At 41.4% G+C, this 23,050-nt stretch overlaps 1 protein-coding gene across 4 annotated transcripts in view; it reads right to left on the reverse strand.

Moving 5' to 3' along the window:
- The window catches only part of LOC124118346 (protein O-mannosyl-transferase TMTC2-like), a 475,717-nt gene that overhangs the window by 384,532 nt on the left and 68,135 nt on the right, over positions 1–23,050 (reverse strand). For 3 of the 4 annotated variants that reach the window (XM_046480439.2, XM_046480438.2, XM_048383558.1), the window contains exon 3: positions 18,017–18,854. In XM_046480439.2, coding sequence (XP_046336395.1) covers positions 18,017–18,854 — 838 coding nt within the window. The remainder of the gene's footprint in view (positions 1–18,016; positions 18,855–23,050) is intronic. The other variant, XM_048383557.1, reaches the window with a different exon arrangement.

Below are 23,050 nucleotides of genomic sequence, written 5' to 3' on the forward strand. Positions count from 1 at the left end.
CATTGCATGAAAAGTTGTCATTTAAATATCTGGGTAACTTTTGTCAGTTTCTAAAATCGGACATTACCTTGTCAGGAAAAAATAAATTTGATGATAAAAAAACAAAGCAGATAACAATAAAACCGATCGCCCAAACGCATCACGGCAACAGCCATGGTAACCCGATGCACGTGAGTTCCGTGCAAATTGAAATGCACATGCGTTCCCCCATTTCTTGCCCTATAAAAATCCACCCAGATTGGATAACACTGATTCATTATTGAATTGCTACCACATGTCAAGATTGACAAGAAATCAAGCCCTTGGACGATTGCAAACTGGACAAACAACCTGGCAAGTAGCCAATGCATTTAAAGTCCACGTAAGGACCATATACAGGCTCCAGCAACAGTACCAGACCACCAACACTACAGATGACTGACCACGTAGTGGAAGACCAAGGGTCACCACCCGACGTCAGGATTCTCAGATTGTGCGACAGCATCTTTAAGATCGCTTTGTTACTGCTGCGGAAACTGCTTGACAGACCATTGGGACACACCAGCGACATCGCGGACACCGCGTGTCGACGATTGACAAGCAGATATCTCCACTGTCACAAGCCACACCGAGGACCCATTCTGACACCACGTCATCCCCAGTGGGCAACAAAGTACCAGCATTGGTGCCAACAGCAGTGGAGAAGAGTCCTCTTCTCAGACGAGAGCCGTTACTGTATCTCAACAGCAGATGGCAGAAAAAGAGTCTGGCAATGCCGTGGGGAACGTTATTCAGATGCTTGTGTTATTGAGAGAGACTCGTGGGGTGGTCCAAGCATCATGGTGTGGGGTGGAATTGGTCTTGCACAGAGGGACGACTCTGTCGTCTTCCAGAACATCAGTTCTGGGAGAGGCAATGGTGTCACAGCAGCTTGGTACATTGATCAAGTCTTGAGACCACACGCCATACCTCATTTGTCACGTCGCCGCAACCACGTGTTTCAGCATGATAACGCCCGTGCTCACACTGCGAGCGCAACAAGAGACTTCCTCCAGCAGAATAGCATCAGAACAATGCACTGGCCTGCCCTCAGTCCCAATTTAAATCCCATTGAGCACCTGTGGGATGAGATTCAAAGACAGCTGAATGATGTCCGACCAAGGCCGACAACTGCAGCTGAACTGCGTCAGGCGTTCCTCAGAGTGGGGGCTCAAGTGCCTATTGCCTTCATCAACCGCCTCATCCATTCCATATATCAACATTGCACGGCAGTCATCAATGCACATGGCAGCCACACGAGATGCTGACTTGTGATGCCATGTTCTCAGAGACTAGTGTTGTGTTTCACTTTAAGATCATTTGACACTTTAATTTCAACCTTGATAATCAGTTTTGCCAAGTTTCATCTTTTTAATATGTCTCAAAGTATGTTTACAGTGTTTGGACAAATAAGGTTTCTCATATATCTATCCATGATGACGTTTCATTTGTGGTTCAGTATATTATGATGATATACAAGTGACACACTAATACACACATACATGTATCGGTACAAACAGCATACCAGCATATCACACATACAAACACCTATTTGATCGCTGTAATCCTTAAGAAGTCATATTTTGATTTTAAATATTGTAGATCTTGCAATGAACAAATTGACAGATTGTACAATAGCATGGTTAGTATCAGTAGATGTTGTAGCACTTCCATATAAACTGGGCGGCAAAAGAAAGTATAGGTCGAGTTCCATGATCGATAAAAAAATAACAAGAGGTTTTGTTGTGAATTATAATATAATCTAGGGAGGGGTAACAAATGACTGATCAACAACAGTTTGAATGAAATTGTGCAATCACATGTAATGTAAGCTCAAGGTAAACAATGGTGGGGTGAGAAATTTCATTTTCAAAAGTTGTCTTAAATGTTACCAAAAAATTGTCAGAAACACTACAAGTTAATTGTCGACACAGTTGCCTTCAATAGCGTGAATGACCTCCAGCTGCCTCAATACATGCTGTGATATGCCACCTCATTGATGACATCAGTCTTCTGATGACGTGGACTGGAATCCGTTGCCACTCGTCTCTCAGGGCCTGCTGCAATTCTTGTCTGTTGACGGGAGGCTGATGGCGTGCTCTAATCTGTCTGTCAAGATGGTCCTACAGATGTTCAAAAGGATTCATATTGGGTGAGTGGGCAGGCCAGGGCAAAACGTCAACGTTCTGCTGGTTTAGAAAGTTCCGAGGCAGTCTTGCAGTATGGAGCCTGGCATTGTTGTGTTGAAACAATGTCTGTTGGTTTTGTAAGAACAGAAGCACAACTGGCTGCAACACGTGGTCTCTGTACTGCACAATGTTCAGGTTTCCCTGTATAATCAACAAATCAGTCTTCTGATCTCCACAAATACCGCCCCACACCATGACACCTCCCCCGCCGAATGGATGGGCCTCTCGAATACACGCCGGAGCCAAACGTTCCCCTCTGCATCGATAAACTCGTTCTCTGCCGTCATTTCAAAACAAGTTAAACCGACTTTCATCAGTAAACAGCACTCAACGCCGATTTCTCACTTGCTAGTGTCGAACCTGCCTCGCCCATCGTAGTCTCAGGCTTCGATGTTGAGCAGTCAGTACCATTCCTCTGAAAACGATACGCTCGGATTCTAGCAGCACGAAGTTGTCGTAGTACTGTACATGTGTACGTTGGCTACGTTGGACGTTGGGATGTCCCAACGCTGTTGCTGTTGCTGCCGTCGCCGTTACGAATGTGTTTCGCAGGTGAATGAGCCGTATCTGACCGTCTTCCAGTGGTGTTGTCACTCGGGGTCACTCGGGGTCGTCCGGTTCTAGGCCTTTCCTGTGTCCTCCCTGTCTGCCTGTAACGTTGAATCAGCCTGGCTACTGTCAATGGTGTACAACCAAACCTTCTGGCAATTTGGACCTGTGTTGCCCCCATTTCGGCCATACCGATGGCTCTTTTTCTCTGCTCCTGTGACAGTAGTGGCATTTCTTTTGTGTGCTTTCATCACGTGTGGTTATACCCTGCAGACGAACGCATTTATACAGCTAACATGCACATGCAGTTTATGCCATAGGTAGGAAACCTGTTTCACCATGTTTTTGTCACCGTCAAAGGTGGCATGTTCGGGTGAAGTGTTTTTTGGGTACCTGTTCCTGGGCAGTCATATTCACAATACCCACTTTGCACTAGTTATCGCTGTTTTTTTTCACCGCTGAGACATTAGGAGGAACAAGATTACATAGATATTCAGGGGCCAGCTTGTTAACCATTTTGTAAAATGGTTTTAATTTATGAGATTCCGTCTTTTGGATAAGGGTGTAAGGTTTGTTTCAGAGTATAGAGACTCGTGACTGGTACCATGAGTAGCTCGACATATTGTTCTCAGTGCGTCTAATTTTAGCCTTACCAATACCAACGCTTGTTCTTGAGAACAGTTATCCCATACCTGGTCACAATAGTCGAATATTGGTAAAATAAAAGATAAATATATATTCTGTAACGTTTTTCTGGACAGGCGGTATTTGAAAGTTCTAAAGCAGTTAATCATTGGGCTTATTTTATCTACTATATTATCTATATGATTTGACCAGTAGCCATCTTGCTGTAAAATTAGCCCTTGGTGTTGGTGAGATGAGACCCCTGTTATTGGAGAACTTTTCATTTTAAGAACAGGTTTTTGACTTGGGTTAATTTTTCTTGAAAACATTATGGTTTCAGTTTTGTGTGGACTAAATGTTACTTGCCATTCATTCACCTATACGGATATCCTTTCTAGATCAACATTTAAATTAATCGCTGCTGTGTTAGGATCATCGACAAAAATATAAAGTGACGTATCGTCTGCAAAGAAACGCATATTACTGTCTATATCATCAACCAGGTCATTTATAAAGATCAAAACTATAATAATGGTCATAGGACCGATCCCTGTGGAAAACCTGCCGTGCTAGATTTTAACTGTGATTCTTTACCATTAATAACCACTTTTTGTATTCTATTTGATAGATAACTGTCAAATCATTTCAACGATTTTCCTTGAATTCGACATGAAGATAATTTATAAAGTTATCCTTTATGACAAACTTTGTCAAAGGCCTTGCTAATGTCACAAAACACTGCCCTTACTTCTTTTCCATTGTCTAGAGCCTTTGAAATAAAATTATACAGGTCTAATAATTGGCAGCTTGTGGAATCGCCTGGTATACCGGTAAAACCTGACTGGAGATTGCTCAGAATACTGTTGTCTTTGAAGATGTTGAACACATGTTTATGGATACATTTTTCAAATACTTTTGCCAAGCAACTGGTAAGTGCGATTGGTCTATAATTCCTGCATTCATTTACATTTCCTTTTTCGTGAATTGGCAATAGAGATGTTATTTTCCATTTTGATGGAAAAAAAGAATATTGAAGTGACATGTTAAAGACTACTGATAATGGGAGGGATATACTTTTAGCAGAAACTTTGATAAGTTTGTTATTTATACCGTCAGGTCCAGATGCCTTGGTGGTATCAACAGAAAGTAAAACATCTTGAATTTCTCCTGAAGTGAGGACAATATGGTCCAACATGTTAGAACACTCAGTACTTACAGCTGGCAATGTTTGTGATGGGAATTCGACTGTTGATTGTTTAGAGAAATAGTCCTTTAAAATATTTGCTTTACAAACATCATCATCATAAACCTTATCTATATATATATAACAGCTGGAAAGAGAGTCTTTGGATTTTTCTTTTTGAGAAAGCACTTCACTAAACTACACTAAGGTTTAGAACCTCGGGAATTATTAATTTTTTCATCTATTTTTTTGCAGTAATTTTGTTGTGCAATTCTAACAGAGGTGACAACTAGATTTGGTAATTGTCTAAAGTTTTTCCAATCTGGGGGAAAGTTTCTCTTTTTTGCAGTTTTATGTTTACGGTTGCGTTTACGCATTAAACGAGGGATCTCATTGTTCATTTGTGTGCTATTTATCATTGTGCTATTTATTAACTCGTTCCAGTCATTACCATTACCATTGACATCTACCAATAATCCATAAACATCAATAAGATTATAATTAAATTATTTCTGGTATATAGAAAACATTTTGGTTTAGGTATATTAATTCCTACGTTCACTGGACAATGATCACTACAAACAGGGTCAAGCACACCTAAGGTCGTGTCCCTCGATGTGCCCCAAGATGTCCCTGAAATTGCCCGTAATACATTCAGGTATTTTTTACATCTGTTTTCCACATATTCTGTATGTTTGGGCCAAGTGAGGTGTTGATCAAGGATCACCCACAGAAATATTGAGGATTTTTCGAATTTGATTGGTTTGCCTTTAATGGAGACACGGGGTATCATAGCATCTTTCCCCTTTCTAACAGTTTTTTCACTGGAAAGGATGAACCCTCATTTATTGTACCATTGATCTACTCCGTCCAGGGCTGACTGGAGTTTTTTTCGGATTTGGGAAATATCTCTGTGCTTCACCCACGTTGCTCCATCATCAGCTAATTTAGAAGTTTGGGTTGGAGAGTTGTGTTAATATGATGTTAAACAGGGTTGGGCTTATAATGCTGCCTTGTGGCGTGCCATTGTACAGTGTCATAGGATCAGATTGACTGTTCCCTATTATAACTGATAGCGACCTGTCTTGCAGGAAGCTGTCTATGAAGTTTGCCATGTTCCCTTCTACTCCATTTTGTGCTAGTTTAGTGAGGAGTCCATCATGCTATACCATGTCGAAGGCTTTGCTGAAGTCCAGAAATACTGCAGCTAGGTTTAATTGAGCTTTTTTCATTTCATTTTCCAGTCTTTGACTTGGTCATAACATGTGTGACTGCCGTTGTTCAGAGTTATGAGATTGTCGTCCTCAACCCATATCGCTACCATATCTTGCAGTATTTGCATGAATCATTCCTGTCTTCCCATAAAGGAGTGTGGGCATTAAAGTCACCAAGGATTATCCCATTTTTGCCTACTATTTGAGCTAGTCTCATCAGCTCTCCCATGTTTGTTTCATTGGTAACCCTGTGGTAAATGTTGGCTATGCGTAATTCATTCCCATTTGCCAGTTTTAGGGAGATTACATGGGTTTGTTGCCAGGCATAAGTCTTTTTCAGTCTTTTCTATATTGGGTGTACCAAGGTAGTGTGAATTTGGCTTTTTCGCTGAGTTTAGTCTCCTGTACTAGAAAACATTGGCTTTTTCAACGGTTTCTTGACAAGTGCATTCAGTTCATTGCCGTGGCTCTTAAGGCCATTTGCATTCCAGTGTATTGATTCCATGATTGTTTTGATGAGCGCTTATTGAGTTTTAGGGTATACCCTTTTTTTGGAACTGTTTATTTGTTCCTTTGTATTCCAGTATTTTGGAAACCGGTTTGAGGATGCAGGTGGCTTTGGCACTCATTTTACTGCTTTTAAGTTGGATCAATGCAGTGGCAATGAACTCTACAACTTTGTTTGTTTTGAGTCTTTTGTTTACCATGAGCTGGTGTATTCTTTGCCTGACTGATTTGTTGGTCGTGTGCTTCAGTTGGTGAATTAGAAGGCATGGGGTTTGATTTGGGGGCTTGAGTCTTTTTCCCCTTGCGTTTGTGCAGTGGCTTTGTGTCTGTGAGCAGGCAGATCAGTGCCCACTGATTCGATAGTTTGCTCAGTAGAGGCAGATTTCATTGTTTGCTCAGTAGAGGCAGATTTCATTGTTTGCTCAGTGGAGTGATCAGTAGTCGCTTGAGTTTTTTCGACCTCAGTGGGTTGAATAGATTTGGATTCAGATTGCTGAGAAGGTATTTTATTTAAGCGTTTGCTTGATGAGCAAGCGTTTAGGAAATTTTGGCGCCAAGGATGAATGACCCTCTTTCTTTCAGTTTGTACACCATGTGTTGCAGTCGGGAGCAGTTTTTGCACTTGGGTGGCTGGTTACATGATGTTTTTGTATGTCCATAGAGCATACAGTTTGTGCATTGGGTTGGCCTTTTCCTTTATGGCATAGTTTCTATGTCCTTACAGCCTAAATTAAGGTGGTCGGGGACTGACCTGCCAAGTAATGTGAGTATTCCTGAGCGTGTTGGTTGTGCCCTTTGATTTGATCCCGAACACGAGTTACTTTCTTTTGGGCTTGACAGACAAGTTAAAAAAACTTGTCGTCATGAATTTTCTTGTCCAGATGTACAGTGCATCTGACATTGCTAAGCCACTTTAGGGTTCCCCATTTTAGTTTGATCCTGTTTATGCTTTTGGGCATGTCAACTGACTCTGTGAGGTTGTCCCCGACAACAACACATCCTCTTCCACACTTATTTATTTGAATAATACTTTTGTGCTTTAGCTCTTTGGCAATATCTTGAGCTGTTAGGATCTTATTAAGATATCGGGAGAAGTCAGCGCAAAAGACTACTTTTTTCCCATTGGGTTTGTGGTCTTCTATTTTGTTGTGTCTTCGACTCTCATGAGACCATTCTTTGTCTTTCCTGTACTATTTTAGGTTTGGGTGGGCTAGATTGAGGCTGTTTTCGTCTAAGCATGCCTTGAGTCCATAGGTCACTATAATCAATATTTTCTTTGTTTTTAGTTCCTGAGAACATGTGAGCAGAAGACTTATATCCAAATATATCTTTACATTCTAAAAAAAAAAGCGGGGTATTACAATGAATCAGAACTTTATCCTGAGTAGATGCATCAATACAATTACATGCTTTTACTGAACATGAGCATAATCCTGAGAAGATGCTGGAGCCTGTACATCTTGATTTTACTTTTGAGGGGCGGTCGGGTAGCCTAGTGGTTAAAGCATTCACTTGTCATGCCGAAGACCCGGGCTCCAATCCCGACATGGGTACATTGTGTAAAGCCCATTTCTGGTGTCCCCCACCGTGATATTGCTAAAAGCGGCGTAAAACCATACTCACTCACTCACTTTAACTGTGTTACATTGTTTCTGTAGATATTTGGTAGACGCTAATTGTATTGTATTTGGGCAGTGATTAGTCGTCAGGAATGTTGTGCCATTTAATCTAAGCAGGGGTCAGGAAGCTACTATATTAAGATACCAGTGTGGTGTGAAAACTTCCGGTATACGCTGGCCTGGTATGGAATATTCTGTGGTGTTCTGGAAGCGTGTTGGACTGTATATAAGGGGACAGTTGCTCGTCTTGGAAGCTTGACCACTGTCGCCGCTGGGTGCATATATATCTTATTATAACTGTCTTTTGCTGTCACAACTGTATTTTTGTATTTGATACTGACCACTGCCATCGTATCATTTATTGCCATTAAATATTCTACTACCATTCTATTATTTACTGCCATTGTAATTGCAGTAGTATGTATTGATTTGTAAACTTAGTGAATTTTATAATACAGTTGTTGATTATGAACTACTTGTTGGTTGTTTGTTTCTTTCACGCTGAGTTCTTTTACGAACAGATTCTGGATGGACATATTGTTTCAATTTGGGAATCGACACGTAACAGCGTCCTAGTCGCGCGACCACCAGCGCATTTTAACATATTGATGACAAGGGAATGGGAATGGTGTTTGGCTGAAACCCATATCAGATCAAGCCCATTGGATAATATCGAGCACAAAATTTGGTTTTAATACTTGAGGCAACAATGTTTAATCAGTGATAAAAGCAAAATATACACAGTATTACTTATGTCAAAGTCATCACGAGAAGGTGAGTAAGTGAGTATGGTTTTACGCCGCTTTTAGCAATATTCCACCAATATCACGGCGGGGGACACCAGAAATGGGCTTCACACATTGTACCCATGTCGGGAATCGAACCTGGGTCTTCGGCGTGACGAGCGAACGCTTTAACCACTAGGCTACCCGACCGCCCCAATCACGAGAGGGAGAGACAGAGAGAATTTATACGTGATTGTGCCCAAAAGGCCAATTTTGCATCATGTTCAAATTAAGGTGTAAATGTTACAATGAGATCGCCTTCATATATGATATACATATAACAAAAACATAATATTAGTTCACAAACGAACTGTCCTCTTGCGTAATATATGGTACAATAATAGAGTTAAAGTAGGAAAGTATTAGGAGTAGGAACTTTTCATAAAAAGGTCTGAGTACTGGGGTAAATTTCAGGCACATCTTAGGGCACATAGAGCGACACTCAGCTGGACCTCTACAAATCACTTATCAGATCAAAACTAGACAATGATTGTGAGTTCTTTTACTCAGCATTAAATACTGTCTTCAGACGCCTGAATACAATACAAAGCCCTACTGCTGGCCACATGTTCAGCAACGGGTACTTCACTAGAAGCACTACAAGTAGAAACAGGAGAACTCCCATTGAAACTGAGAAGAGAGCAGGCAATATTATCGTTGTAGGGACGAAGATCAAACCCTTTGGAGAAATCATTTGGTGAAAAAGATATGGCAAGACAAAAACACCTGAGAAAAATCCCTCACTAAAGCCATCTGGGATATTAGTATGAGAACTCATCCGAAGTCACAATTGTGATGACATTCAGCCACCAGAAAGTCACTGCAAAGGGTTACACCCTCCCTGGACATTATAAACTCCGAAAGTTGATACTGCTTTGACATCAGAAGTCACTAAAAAAGACACCCAACCCTACTATGATGAGTAGCTATCACTAAAATTCAAACAACCTGGGACAACTGGAGCCATATATACACTGATGGATCCAAGAATCATTTCAACAACAGTGCTGCTGGTTATGGGATCCATATCCACAGCTCCAAATCCCAAGCACAATCAGTTCGCCTGCCTAATGGTCAGTCAGTATTCACTGCTGAATTGGAGGCAATTCATCATGCACTCAAACTCATACCAGACTTCCGGAAGCAAAGGCAGTTTTCCTATCAGACTCACTAAGTGCACTTCAAGCCATCAGAAGCAGAAATTCAAACTCCAGGCCAAACACAGTCAAAAACATTCTATACGAATATACAAAACTAACGAACCAAGGGCAACAGGTGGAGCTGTGTTGGATCCCCTCTCACATAGATATTCATGGAAATGAAAAAGGAGACACATTGGCAAAGCTAGCTCTAGACAAAGCTTAGATACAGCCTGTTCCCTTTAGTATACTAGAGATAAAAATCAAAATCAAAGCCCCCATATTCCAAAGATACCAAGCCCAGTGGGACACAAGTAAGATCAGCAGATGGCTATACAAAATGCAACCAAAGATCCACCAAAAGCCATACTCAAATGAAAGGAAAGTCGAAATGGCCATCTAACGCCTCAGACTCGGTCACAAAAAGCACTATGACAAGGTATGTCCATCTTGCAATCAGGCTCTTCTTGCAATCCATTGCTCACTTGTTACTGGAATGTCAAGACCATTATTCATCTCCTGAGTAGGCTGTGACAGAGAGTGCAGGAAGAAGTGATGCCCATACAACAAATGGTGAACCAGTTTCAGCACCACCCAACTCAAGTCATCCCTTTACCGCCACAGAAGTAAGGTCCTGCCAAAGCTTCATCAGTCTCTACCCGAGGTTCAACTTAAGGGAGCATGGACTCAAGACAAGGGATGCGTAAGGTAGACACAATTTTATGGATAACAACTTCTTTAATACTGTAAAAAGCGACGTTTCAGTATAGATCCTTATGCTGTTGTCAAGCAAGACTGTTTAATTGGCTTTATGTCCCATTGGCTTCCACCTATGTGTTCTCTGTCCATCATGTTGTGACAGTATTATCCCCTTGTTGTCAACACCTTACCTATGGTATCCCACTCATATATGCTATTGTTGTTGCTGTTAATCATCCACCTACTATATATATTCTGTACTAAGTCCCTCATTCAGTCTTGCTTGACCACGGTTTAAGGATCTTTACCGAAACGTCGCTTTTTACAGTATTAAAGAAGTTGTTATCCATAAAATTGTGTCTACCTTGTCATCCGTCAACTTCTAAGTAATGCCTATCAAACAATTTAAAAGATGCATATCAGTTATTGTGTGTAGATGATGGTGACAATGATAGGATTCTAGCTTTTGCCTCTGATGACATGCTTAGCATGCTTCACCAGGCTGACACATGGTACATCGATGGAATGTGTGCCCATCCTTATGGAATCAACTTTATGTTATACATTGTATGGTGAATGGTGCCATGTACCCATGCGTCTATGCTCTCATACCTAATCGAACCAGGGCTACGTATGTTAGATTTTTCACAATGCTGAATGATGTGGTAAGGGCTGGAATTGGTTAATGGACAAGTTCACTTATTATTGGTAAATCAGGTGAAAAGTTATATACTTCAAACTGACCATCTGACCATTTTTTAAAACTGAAGGCACACTGGGACTGTAGGCACATTGGAAAGCTACCAGAGAGGATGCACTTTATTACAGGACAATGAAGATTCCTATGTGATTTAATCGAATTACTGTATGGATTGCTATCAGCTTTTTACTTGACAATGGCTTATAGGAAGTATAATGAAAATGTTGTGAATATGATTTGAAACTTTAAAAAATTCTAAATGTGTGGGCAAAAAGCTTGTTTTAGTCCTCGTTTGTGTTTAAATAAGAAATTCATAGGCATACAAAATGTGCTAGAATTTAATAAGCCGGAGTGAACAATACAATAATATGCAAGCTTTTCAAAGGTTAGGTGATGTTCAGAATTGAGGTGTACACTTCAGTCCTCATATTCAATTGAATACAATAACAAGCCTATAGTTTCCATTCTGTGACTTTTCTCGTGTTTCTATAGAATAACAGCTTCTTTTGACTTAATGACAACATGTACAAACTTCTCACTCAGCTCTGTAAAACTGAGGATCCTGTTCAAAAGCATTTATGCTTATGTATTTAGTCCTGTTGTCGATGACACATAAGTGTTTTTTCTAAAGTTTTCCTTCAATATTACTGTCACATGTTGGTAGGCACTCTTGCTTTACTCATTGTAATGTCTCAATTGTTTCTCTTATCCTCCATTGCATGCATAATTTGAGTTGGAATAGCGAATCAGATGATTATTTTGCAATGCCTGTGAAATATCCACTGGGATACTGAAATAGCATAAATTGAGTACCTGAAGGAAACTGCCATGTCATGCATTTCAAGAACTAATGTTCCGAAAACCAAAGACTTATCTAATAAGCTCAAAATGAATATTTGCAGACTGCAGCCTTGGAAGCTAGGGTCCCAGGCAGTGTATCGTTTAGAAATTCAAGCGTGTGAGTTTAAATTATTTCATGCCCTGAGCCTGTCTGAAAATGATTAGCAATCAAATATGATCTGTGTCTTAAAATTAGTAGTGGGCACTACCTCTCCCCAGAAGACAGACGTCTAATTGGTAACTAAGCTGTAAAAAGTGTTTTGGTTCGATGACATTGAACAATAATTATCACTGTTAATAATTTTAAGAATACTACCTCTAGTGCCGGTGGCACCCATCACAAACACATGCCAAGGCAAGTAACAAATGAAAATAGGTATCTGCCTCTGACATCATTTTTGTCGGTGATGCCTCAAACACATGCCAGCGTATCAATATCTCAATATCTCTACCTATATTACATCTCTGCCATGAATCCTGTATTTTGGCTTCAGTCACACTCACTAAATTTTTTAGATTTTCAACAGACGTCCTCTTCACTGTCAATTACACACACTTAGTTGTTCACAAGTAGCATCGTAACCATCCAAGCAATGAGGTATGCAATGGCGGGAACCTGACTATTTTCCCATTAACTACTAGAGGTAGATGAGTTGGGGGATGTGAGTGGGAGTACTTCGGATGTAATAGAGGTAGTATTCTTAGAATTATTAACAATGATAACTATTGCTTGATAATTCTTATGAAATCTCTGCCAGAATATACCAGAGGGACCTGGAGGGATCTGCTTCGAGTACCTCCCTGTGTAAATGACAGTAATCCTCTTTTGGAAAAAACATTATTTACTGATTCTAATCCTAACTCGAGATAATTTCCTCTGAAATTCCCCCCTAGAACTTGAAAATCAGAAATGTATCAGAAATCAGTCAAATATGTGATACCTTCACGAGAATTACCATTATATTTGCTGATCTTGTTCGTAATAATGATGTCATTTCTAATCTATTTCTGCTTAATGACGTCATTTCTTGTTAAATTTGGTTTTGGGACACTAAAACCAGTGTTGACGTCACTTCTGGTTCTGACTTCACTTCAGGTTATGACGTCACTTCCGGTTTGTCACTTCTCTTTCACTAGGTAATGACGTCTCTCAAGGTCTATTTCTACCAAAGACGTCATTTCGTGATTAGATGGACCTTGTAGTGCTATTTCCGGTGCTGACGTCACTTCAGATTATGGTCTCACTTCTGGTTATGATGTCACTTCCGGTCCACTGGAGGCAGTTGATACTCAAGGTGCTTCTAGTGTGTACTCACCCTCTGATGCTGCTGGTGCCAAATCCTCGCTACGAAGTCTGGGAGCGATTTTAGAGTTATTGAGATCCATTGTTGTGTCATGGGTGAGGCTAGTATAGTCCAAGGCATGAAGTTCTGAAACTCTTGCTGCTGTGGCCATTGCTAGATGGAAGGAAGCTTTCCTGGATTTTTGGAGTAAGGTAGTTTTAGCCATGGGCGCCTAAGGTTCCATTAACAGTGCCTATAGTACAACGGATAGATTCCACTTGGGGAAGATACAGGGTGTGCGAACATCTTCTAGTAGAAAGGATCTCATTCGTCTGTAATGTGATGGTTTCCGATTGATAATCCCTCATGGTGAAGTACAGAGTGAAGAGCCGATCTATAACCTTCTATCAGACCATGTTGAAATTTATTGTCTTGACGTAGATGTAGTAGAAAATCCACTACCATAGGGATGGATATAGCATTAGTTGTAATCCCTTGTCGTCTTCTCCACTGGATGAACTCATCCCATCTGTTGTCATATATAAGGGAGGATGAAGGTGTTCGGGCGAAGGAGAAGTCACATCACATGCTCACTGTTAGTCCACCAATGCAGGTCTCAATTTAAGCTGGGAGGTACCTGAGTCTCAAACTCTCAGCTGTGGGATCGTATAGAGTTGATCCACGTCTGTAGAGGACGTAACATTAGGTCAAATCTTGTAGAGACGTTAAGTTGCCTAGAAGAGACATCCATCACCTCAGTGACTTGCTGGGTTGACTCGAAAGTGAATGAATCATCTTTATAGTCTTGTCGAAACGATCCTCTGGTGGGCATAGATATCCCTTGTCTAGGTGGAATCTTGCTCTGATGTTTATGATGTCTTGAAAGGGAGTGGTCTCAGACTTGGAAGGATTGACTAGGAAGCCTCAGTAGGTGATGTTGGACCAAGAATATTGTGTTCTGATGTAACTGAGCTTTCTCTTGGTCTGCAGCTAGGAAATCATAGAGGTATCCATGGATTCGAACTAGCTGGAGGTGGCCAAACTTGATGACTGCTGCTGTAATCCTGGCAAAGAGCCAAGGTGCTATTGATATTGCAAATGTAAAGACCTGGAACTCATAACGTCGACAATTGATCACGAAGAGTAGATATTTCCGTGATGATGGGTGTATCTGGACGGAAGATAGGCATCTTGTAAATCAAGTCTGACAGGCCAGTCTCCTGTCTTCAGCGTTGACCGTAACTTTCGTACAGATTCAATCTGGAATTTTGGCGGAGGTACCAGGTATCTTTTTTTGAGGATCTTTAGGTCGATTATCATCCTCATGTCGGTCATATTTTCTTCGGGACTATGAAGACTGGAGAATAAAAGCCCTTGGTGTTGCTGGTTTCCGCTAGTCTCTGAGTCCTAACAGTCAGATCTGCTGCAGCTAGCTTGGCTCCAACTGGATGAAATCTGCACCCAATAGCTTGAGTCTTCAAGATGTTTCTTGAAGTGCAGATTGTACCCATGAGCAATGAGCCATGAGTCCAGAATCCAGCGGTCGTGTGTAACTTGCTTCCAATTTTCAGCGTATGACAGAAGACGCCCTCCCACTGGTCCTGGAGTCAGCATTATCTTGAAAGACAATAGGTGTTAATCGCAGTCCAGGTCAGAATTTGCGTTCGCCTCTGCCTCCAGATCTTCAACAGCGTTTAAAACCTCGTTTCTTGTAGTCTTGCTGACGAAAAGATTCCAGAGAAGATTGGTGCTTTTCGTACCCCCGATTCGGTTGGAATAAATTCTTCCCAGAGGGGACAAACTTCTTCTTAGGAGGCTGTTTAAATGATGAAGCTTTCTGGTCCCAGGAAAGCCTCTGGGGATGGAACGATCCATGGGACTTGGCAGCTAGGCTGATAGTCAACATATGGAATCCCTAGTATTTTGTCTGGCCTCGTCTATAATGCATACCAATTTCCTGTTGAATGTTGTGGTAGCCGATATCGGTTGTGACATGATCAACTTCTTGGTTTTGTTAGAAACAGCTTTAGAACGGATCTGAGATAGCATCCAAACTTGCATCCTGACCATGGTGTCTAGTAGGCTGTGGATGAGTCCAACTTGATCAGTCCTAATAGTCACAGGCATGTCTTCGGTTATGCCTTCATAAGATGACTGTAATATTAATGGTGAAATGATGTGTCTGGTTCTGACGACAAACCAGTTGATATACGGGCCAATGTCCATTGAGTATCTGGAAACTGATGACAGATCCTACAACCGCGAAGCAGGTAATGTGACATTAGTACTAGGGTTGCATACTAGCTTGGTGAAATCTTCGTCCATACTCGGAAAATACGAAAGTGGAGCATGGTGCGTCCTGTACAACTTCAGCTTCAATGGAGGTAAGGGTAGTCGTTCATTATGTCTGAGCTTGTCCAGACTGTCCGACATCTGGTCTTCTACCTTGCCTGCATGTGTTGAGACGAAGTAGGAGCATGACATCCCCCATATTCCGGCATCTGGAGTGGCGCTCTGTCACAGGAGATTAGAGTTTTGGCATGAGGGGGTATAATTTATCTAGTTTCACATAAGTATAACTCTCGGTATAATCCCTGCTGGGGTGAGTCGTCAGCCTGGTCTTCAAAACACTGTTTCTGCCTCAGAGTGTCCGAGGGTAGCTCCCGTGGGGGATGGTTAATCGTGGTGTTCCGCCGCGTCTACCCCGTGCAGTCTGTCCTCTTCCGGTGTCCAGGACTCCGGTATGATTAAAGTCTGTGCAGCTTGCTATGGTCTGCATGTAACGGGACCTGTACGGTGCTTATTATCTCGGTTGGCTGAACAATCCCGTGAGGTCTGTGCGGCTGGCATGGGATCCGCGGATTGATGGAGATCATACGGTAAGCCGAACAACTGGACGGTCGGAAGGGGTCTGTGCTGTAGCAGTACTGTGTCCTAACGGTGGGCTGGCTGGGTAGTTGGTCTGTCGGCTGGGTTGACGTGGACGGCTGGCCCATGGAGTCTGTGCCACAACCGTACGGTGTCTTAATGGTCGGCTGGCTTGATGGTCACCTGGCTGGATGGCTGGGTTGCCGTGGACAGCTGGGTTGCCATGGTCGGCTGGGCCATGGATACCGTACAGTGCCCGGGCGTAGTGGGAGACTCCATTACGACCTCACAAACACCTAGCACCAGTTATACTCATGTGCGTGCAATCGTCACTCCAGAAGCAGCTATTAATATTTACTTATGTGCCTGTTATTATAGAAAACTTTTGGAATAATCTTAAGAGTAATGTGACTTACTACCAAGTGCTAGATCGTTACTTCTGTTACCATAGGTTATGACTTCAAGCACACACAGGAAAAATATGAGGTTTCCGCTATTGCATGCATCATAGCTTGGGTGGTTACGATGCTACTTGGGAACAACTAATTATGTTTGAATGACAGTGAAGAGGAACTGGATAATAAATTTCAAATTTTCGGTACATAGAAGTAAAGCGTGGTACGGTTCCTTTTGATCTCATTGCAAATGAAATCTATGTTATTTTTATTTTAAATTGATATTTTTCATGAAAAGAAACTGCTTATAGTTACGATTCCCCAAAGCATAAAAAAAAACAGATGTGAAATGCTTCTTCTAGGAAAAAAGAGTGTTTTTATGTTATATGGAAAAAGTCTTCAGGCAACATATAGAAATGAATAGATAGCTTTATGACATTCATTCCACATTTGCCAAGAGACATGGACTTGTGAGCTTTTGTTTGCTGTGTTCAAATCTTCATTCTCAATGAGTATTCGCTCCGTGGAGGAGGAAGCACAGCAGCAAATCCTAAGCAAAAGATAAATATTTACCAAAAAAGGTTCAGTGGTTATATCTCAGAGACACCTCTTATCTTGCAATTATGTATATTGCCTAACAACTCTCTTTGACTCTTAAAAAATAGAAAGTGACTTGAATCTCCGGTTTGTGATGAGCTAACTGGTTGACATGGTTTACTTGACCTGGCAGACAGCACTTCCCTGGGATTCATGCCATCATGGTGACAATGCACTTACCACAAACAACATAATCAGCCTACAGTGTACATGTGTCAACCACATGTAGCATGTGTGAAATGTCAATTGTCTATGGCAGACAAGGCACCAGTTCAGCATGTACCTGACAAGCCAGGCAAAGTTTCATGATAAAATATTGAACGGTTTATGAGTTATGCTCCGGAAACGAACCCTACCCTCACAGAACCTAAGTCCATCTTGTTGCCATGGAAACGTAAAAAATAAAAATTTCTAAATAGCAAAAGGCACCTGTTCAGCATGTACTGGACACACCTGCAAATTTTCATGAAAAAATATTGAACGGTTTCTGAGTTATGCTCCAGAAACGAAACATGGCGGATGGACGGCCGGACAGAGCCCGTTTCTATATAATAATAATAATAATAATAATAACAACACACATTTCTAGATCACCCACCCAATTTGTGACAGGGTACAGTTATCAACATGTACACAAAACTTTAAAACATACAACTTACCTTGTCCATTCACTTGGAATCCTCATACTATAAGAATCATGAACCATACAAAAGAACAGTGAAATGTTTTAGCTTAAACTAAATCAGTTGAAACAGCATTACAACAGGTGAAAAATTATATTCTGGCCATGAAATCTATTTTATATACCTTTGGCTGGGTTCACCTTGATCCCTGAAGTGTAAAGCTTCTCCTCAGTGTGCCAGGCAAAGTTCCTAGAGACAGTCTTAGCACTGAACAGCATCAGTATCACAGCAACAGCCATGAGTACAAGGCGTCTCTTGCCAGGACTGGAACACATGCTGTACAGGATTTCTGCTCCTTCAGCAATCAAAAGGCAAAACCCCATGCTAGGAATGTACAAAATCCTTTCAGCTATGACAAATCCTACATAGAAAAATAAATTTGAGGCTGGTATAAATGGAAAAATAATTATGGCTAAAGAAACGATGAGCACATTGCTGTGTTTAGCAGATACAGAAGATGGTGTCACAAGTTCTTCATTCTCAGAAGAACTTGCAGATTCTCGTCTTTTTAACCTTGGTTTGCAATTGGTTGGGTTTATTTTACCATTATTGACATTATGGTGAACCCCATTGCCATTCATCTGTGTTTTCAGTCCCAGGTATGGATTTCTGACTGTTTGGTTCAACTGCTTTAAAATAACCTGAGCAAAATAGGCTATTGAAATGTACATGATGACTGTATATACATTTCTATAATCACTGAGTCTTTCAACCAATGGCACAGACTCCATGGACCAATCAAAGCTGAGGATTGAGGGACATAGGAGCAGCCATATGTTAAGAGTAGGCAGGAAGTGATAGGTTAGAAATCTAGTCATCAGGCAATCAGAGTCAGAAGCTGGGTTATCCGAGGGAGCGAACTCTGGTGGTTTGTTCCCCATGAAGTAGATTCTGGTAGCCACGAGAGAGATACCACACGTCGCAAGTAGCACCAGTCCCTCACACAGACCTCGAAAATGGCTCTGCAAAATATAAACACACACAAATTATTTGTGATGCCATTAAATACTAACAAAGATGTAATATTTTGGGTGGTTGTCCAGTACATTGGCATCAGTGCAGTGTGATCGAGTGTTTGAAACACAGATGGGCAATACTCACTATTGTGCACAGGTGCTTTAAGTATATCAATTCCTAACATAGAAAGCTGACAGTAATGGAGAGTTTATACAAATAAAAATCTGAGAAGTGCAACTACTGAGACGCATTAAGTGTAATGGACTGTGAGACTGCACTATTTGGGGATTAACCTCCATTACAAAACTCTGGAACCATTATAACTATCACTTAAAGGGGCACTTAAAGGGGCACTAATCTCTGGCTTTTTCTCAGCTGTCTAAAATAGTGCCTGTTAGGGCTCACAAGCTGCCTTGAGTTGATTTGCTGGCTAACGCAACCAAGCGTGACGAGACTGGGCTACCGTCTGTAAGGACAGCTAAATCAACTTGGAGGCAATATTTGTTTTACATATTTTTGAACACTGATTGGTTAACCGTTATCTATGAAGATTTCAAAAAATGGTGCATGTTAATTAATTTCTTCAGCCAAAAGAAACAGACAAAAAGAACGGTGGAAGCTCGTCGGATATCGGTATTTGGAAATACCCCTGATGGTTATAGTTTGATAATAAAAAAAAGTATCCATGCAGTGAAAGCATTTTCGGATTTGGGGTTGCGCGGATGATACGATTGCTATCTCTTGTTGTCATCCATGTTTCGTGGTATAACCCTACACCTGCGTATTTGTTGTCATTCACTTGAAGCTCAGTTAATGAATTTATTACAGGTATAGTTAGTGGTAGCACCACTCAGATTAACGGAGAAAGATTCTCATTTGTCATTTCTTGTGTCTGGGGTAATTATTTAATCTGAATCCAGGTATGAAGTAGGGTGAAATGTATGTTATGTAATATGCACGCCAGCCCAGATCAACTAATCATTCCTTGCCATAAAAGGATCAACAGAAAATATGTTGATTGATTAATCACAGTGGATTTGTCAGAAGTAAGTGTTTACATGTGTAGGTTTACTAAAGCAGACGGAATAGACTCATATCATGGTGTGAAGTGCCGATGAAAAAACAACATACTTTGTAAAAAGGATTAGCCGACAATAGGTTGCTTGATTGTTCATTGTTATCTAACTCTTAGTTTTTTTAAAGAACCATGGACACTATGAAAATAGCTGTCACGTGGGCTTTCTCGGCTGACCTTTAAGACTTCAAACCTTTGTGAAACACCTGAAACAAACTAAGTAATCAGTTGAGAAACGAACACGGGTTATAATATCCCAAAACGCTATATATATTTTTAACATTCGCAAGAATTACCGAGCAATAGTTATCATTGTTAATAATTCTAAGAATACTACCTCTATTACATCATAGCCATAAATCCTGTATTTTTGCGGCAGACATACTATTACTAAATCTTCAGATTTTCAACAGAAGTCCTCTTCACTGTTACCTACACACAAAGAAGTCCTCTTCACTGTCAACTAACCCAGGTAGCTCTTTAGCTCTTCAGTGCAAAAAGGCGGGAAAAACGTCACTTCTTTCCAAAACATCTCACCACTAGAGGCAGATGAATTGGGGAGGTGGGTGGGAGTACTTCCTGATGTAATAGAGGTAGTATTCTTAGAATTATTAACAATGATAACTATACATCATAGCCAGAGTTTACCAGAGGGATAAAAAAAAAAAGGCGGGATCTGCCTCAAGTGACTCCCTGTGTTGTTGATAGCAATCCAATACTGTCGTATGAGTTCTTGTATATTACCTGATTCAAGCCCTTTCAAGAGGTAATTACTCTAGAATCTCTTTTAGAGGACTTGAAATCTGGTATTATGATTATATCAGTCAATATGTGATACCTTCACCTGAAGTACCTTATTATTTGCTGATAGTCATGAAATGATGACTTGAGTTCTATTCTAACTCATCATTTGTCTCTGATTCTGAGAGTGACGTCACTTCCGGTTTATCAACTTCCGGTTATGACGTCACTTCCCGTTCTATTTATGTCAATTCCTCTTTTACAACTGGTTTATGATGTCATTTCTAGAACATCTGACGTCATTCATGACGTCACTTCCGGTTATAATGTCACTTTCAGTCTATATTCCTTCTGATTGTGACGTCACTTCCGGTAGATCTGTTTGTCAGCTTTTCTAATACAGGTAGCCCTTGAATTTGTTACATACCATACTAGTTAGTCTGTAGCTGCTGATGTCAGATCCTCGTAGAAAGAAGGAAAAAATAGGGACATTGACGTATAATCATTCCCAACGAATGAATACCTGTCAAGTCTGGCTGGATATCTCACAAGTAAAAGCCAGTGAAAGTATTGTGTGACCCCCTTGGCATCCTGCTCCGACTTGTTCAATGGACACGGATGACCAGGATGCCAGACTTGTTGCCAAAACTCGGATTTCGTGGGCAGAGCTAGAACCCAAAATAGGAGGAGTATCTTGTGCTTGCCAATAACTTGTTGCTAAGGTTGTTGCCAACCAGCAACCATAGTTTTAGTGATATCTTTATCCAAGTGGGTCTTGCATGAGATGAATAGACGTCTTTGATGTTGGCGATGTGGATAAGTGGCTGTCAGATAGAACATGAGAGCTCGTACAGGACAAAGGAGGCAATCGGGATGATCCACCGTAGGTGCCAAGGCGGGAATAGTATAATGTCTGTGACCCAATGGACCAGGAGCCGTGGACTGATTCTTGGCAATAAAGTCTGGTAGACGGGGATGGAGGTCCAGTTGGGAGCGTGAGTGAGACTGGAATAGTTGAAAGCATGGAGTTCAGAAACTCTAGCTGCGGTAGCCATGGCTAGCAAAAATGCTGCTTTATGTGATTTTTGGAGAAGAGTAGCATTTGCGTATTGAGAGGCTAGTAGAGCAAGCAGGACGACTGATAAATTCCATTTTGGGAAGATCTGGGAAATGTGAATATCCTCTAGGCTGAATGTGTGTGTTAAGCACCGGATATGTTCCAATCATTTATCCATCGAGCTGGAGAACAGAATGGAGGGAGGATCTATATCCTTCAATGGTTCCATATCAGAAGTTATTATCCTGTCGTAGGTGTAAGAGGAAATTCACAACCATGGGAATGTCCACTGTGACATTAGTTAGACCACATCTGTGTCTCACCTAGACGAATAAACTAAATAAAGTTTGGTGGATGATGATCTCCATGATCTTGTGACAGCAGTATAGGCAGCTTGAGAGTACCCGGAGGCCTGCATTCTCTGTGAGATACTTTTCAGGCAGTGAGATGGAGGCGATGGAGGCTGGGAAGATTGGAGAAAAAATAGGTTCGACCTGGGCTGACGCAGGAGATCTTTGTGAAGTGGAAGAGTGAGTGGCTCGCCCATCAGGAGCGATAGTAGTCTGGGATGCCATGTCCTGTTTGGCCAAGTTGGAGCGATGTGGATGATTGTGCAATCTGTCACTTCCAACTTCTGCATGACCTTGTCTAGGAGAGACCATGGTGGGAACGCGTAGGCGAACAGTCCTGTCCAATCCATGGATAGTGCATCTATCAGCTGGAGAGCTCTCAGACTTGGAACTGGGCTGACGTAAACCGGAAGTTGATGGTTGAGACAGGTCGGGAAGAGTTCCAGATGCGGGGTGTCCCAAACGGAGGTTATCCAGGTAAAAACGTCTGGGTGAAGAGTCCACTCCATGGTAACGATCCTCCCTCTCCGGGACAGGCTGTCCACTAGTATGTTCAGTTTGCCTGGAATATGTCTCATTTCCATCCGGCGGCTGAACGAGTCGCTCAAAGCAAATAGCTGAGTTGTTTCCATCTGTTTCCAAACTGGACTTGGTTTTCGCCTTGCTTCTGAATGTAGGCCACCACTCTCATGTTGTCTGTGGCAATCAGCACGGATGATTTGATGAGGCGATATTTCCAAGTCTGGAGAGCATAATAGATTGCATTCCTCTCTCTGCAGTTTATGTGTATAGCTGTTTCTGTCTCGGTCCATAAACCGGCTGTGTCCAGTTTGGCACCATTCAGGTGAAACCTGCGTTCCTCTGGACGCGATACAAGTCCAGGGTTCTTGAGAATATGTTGCTTGTGATGGATAACGTCTAAAATCCAGTTGTCGGTCGTAATGTGCATCCAATTTTCGGCGAATGACAAAAGAAGCC

This window comes from Haliotis rufescens, unplaced genomic scaffold, assembly GCF_023055435.1.
Source record: "Haliotis rufescens isolate VD_foot unplaced genomic scaffold, xgHalRufe1.0.p SCAF_5, whole genome shotgun sequence".
In the NCBI taxonomy this organism is placed as follows: domain Eukaryota; kingdom Metazoa; phylum Mollusca; class Gastropoda; order Lepetellida; family Haliotidae; genus Haliotis; species Haliotis rufescens.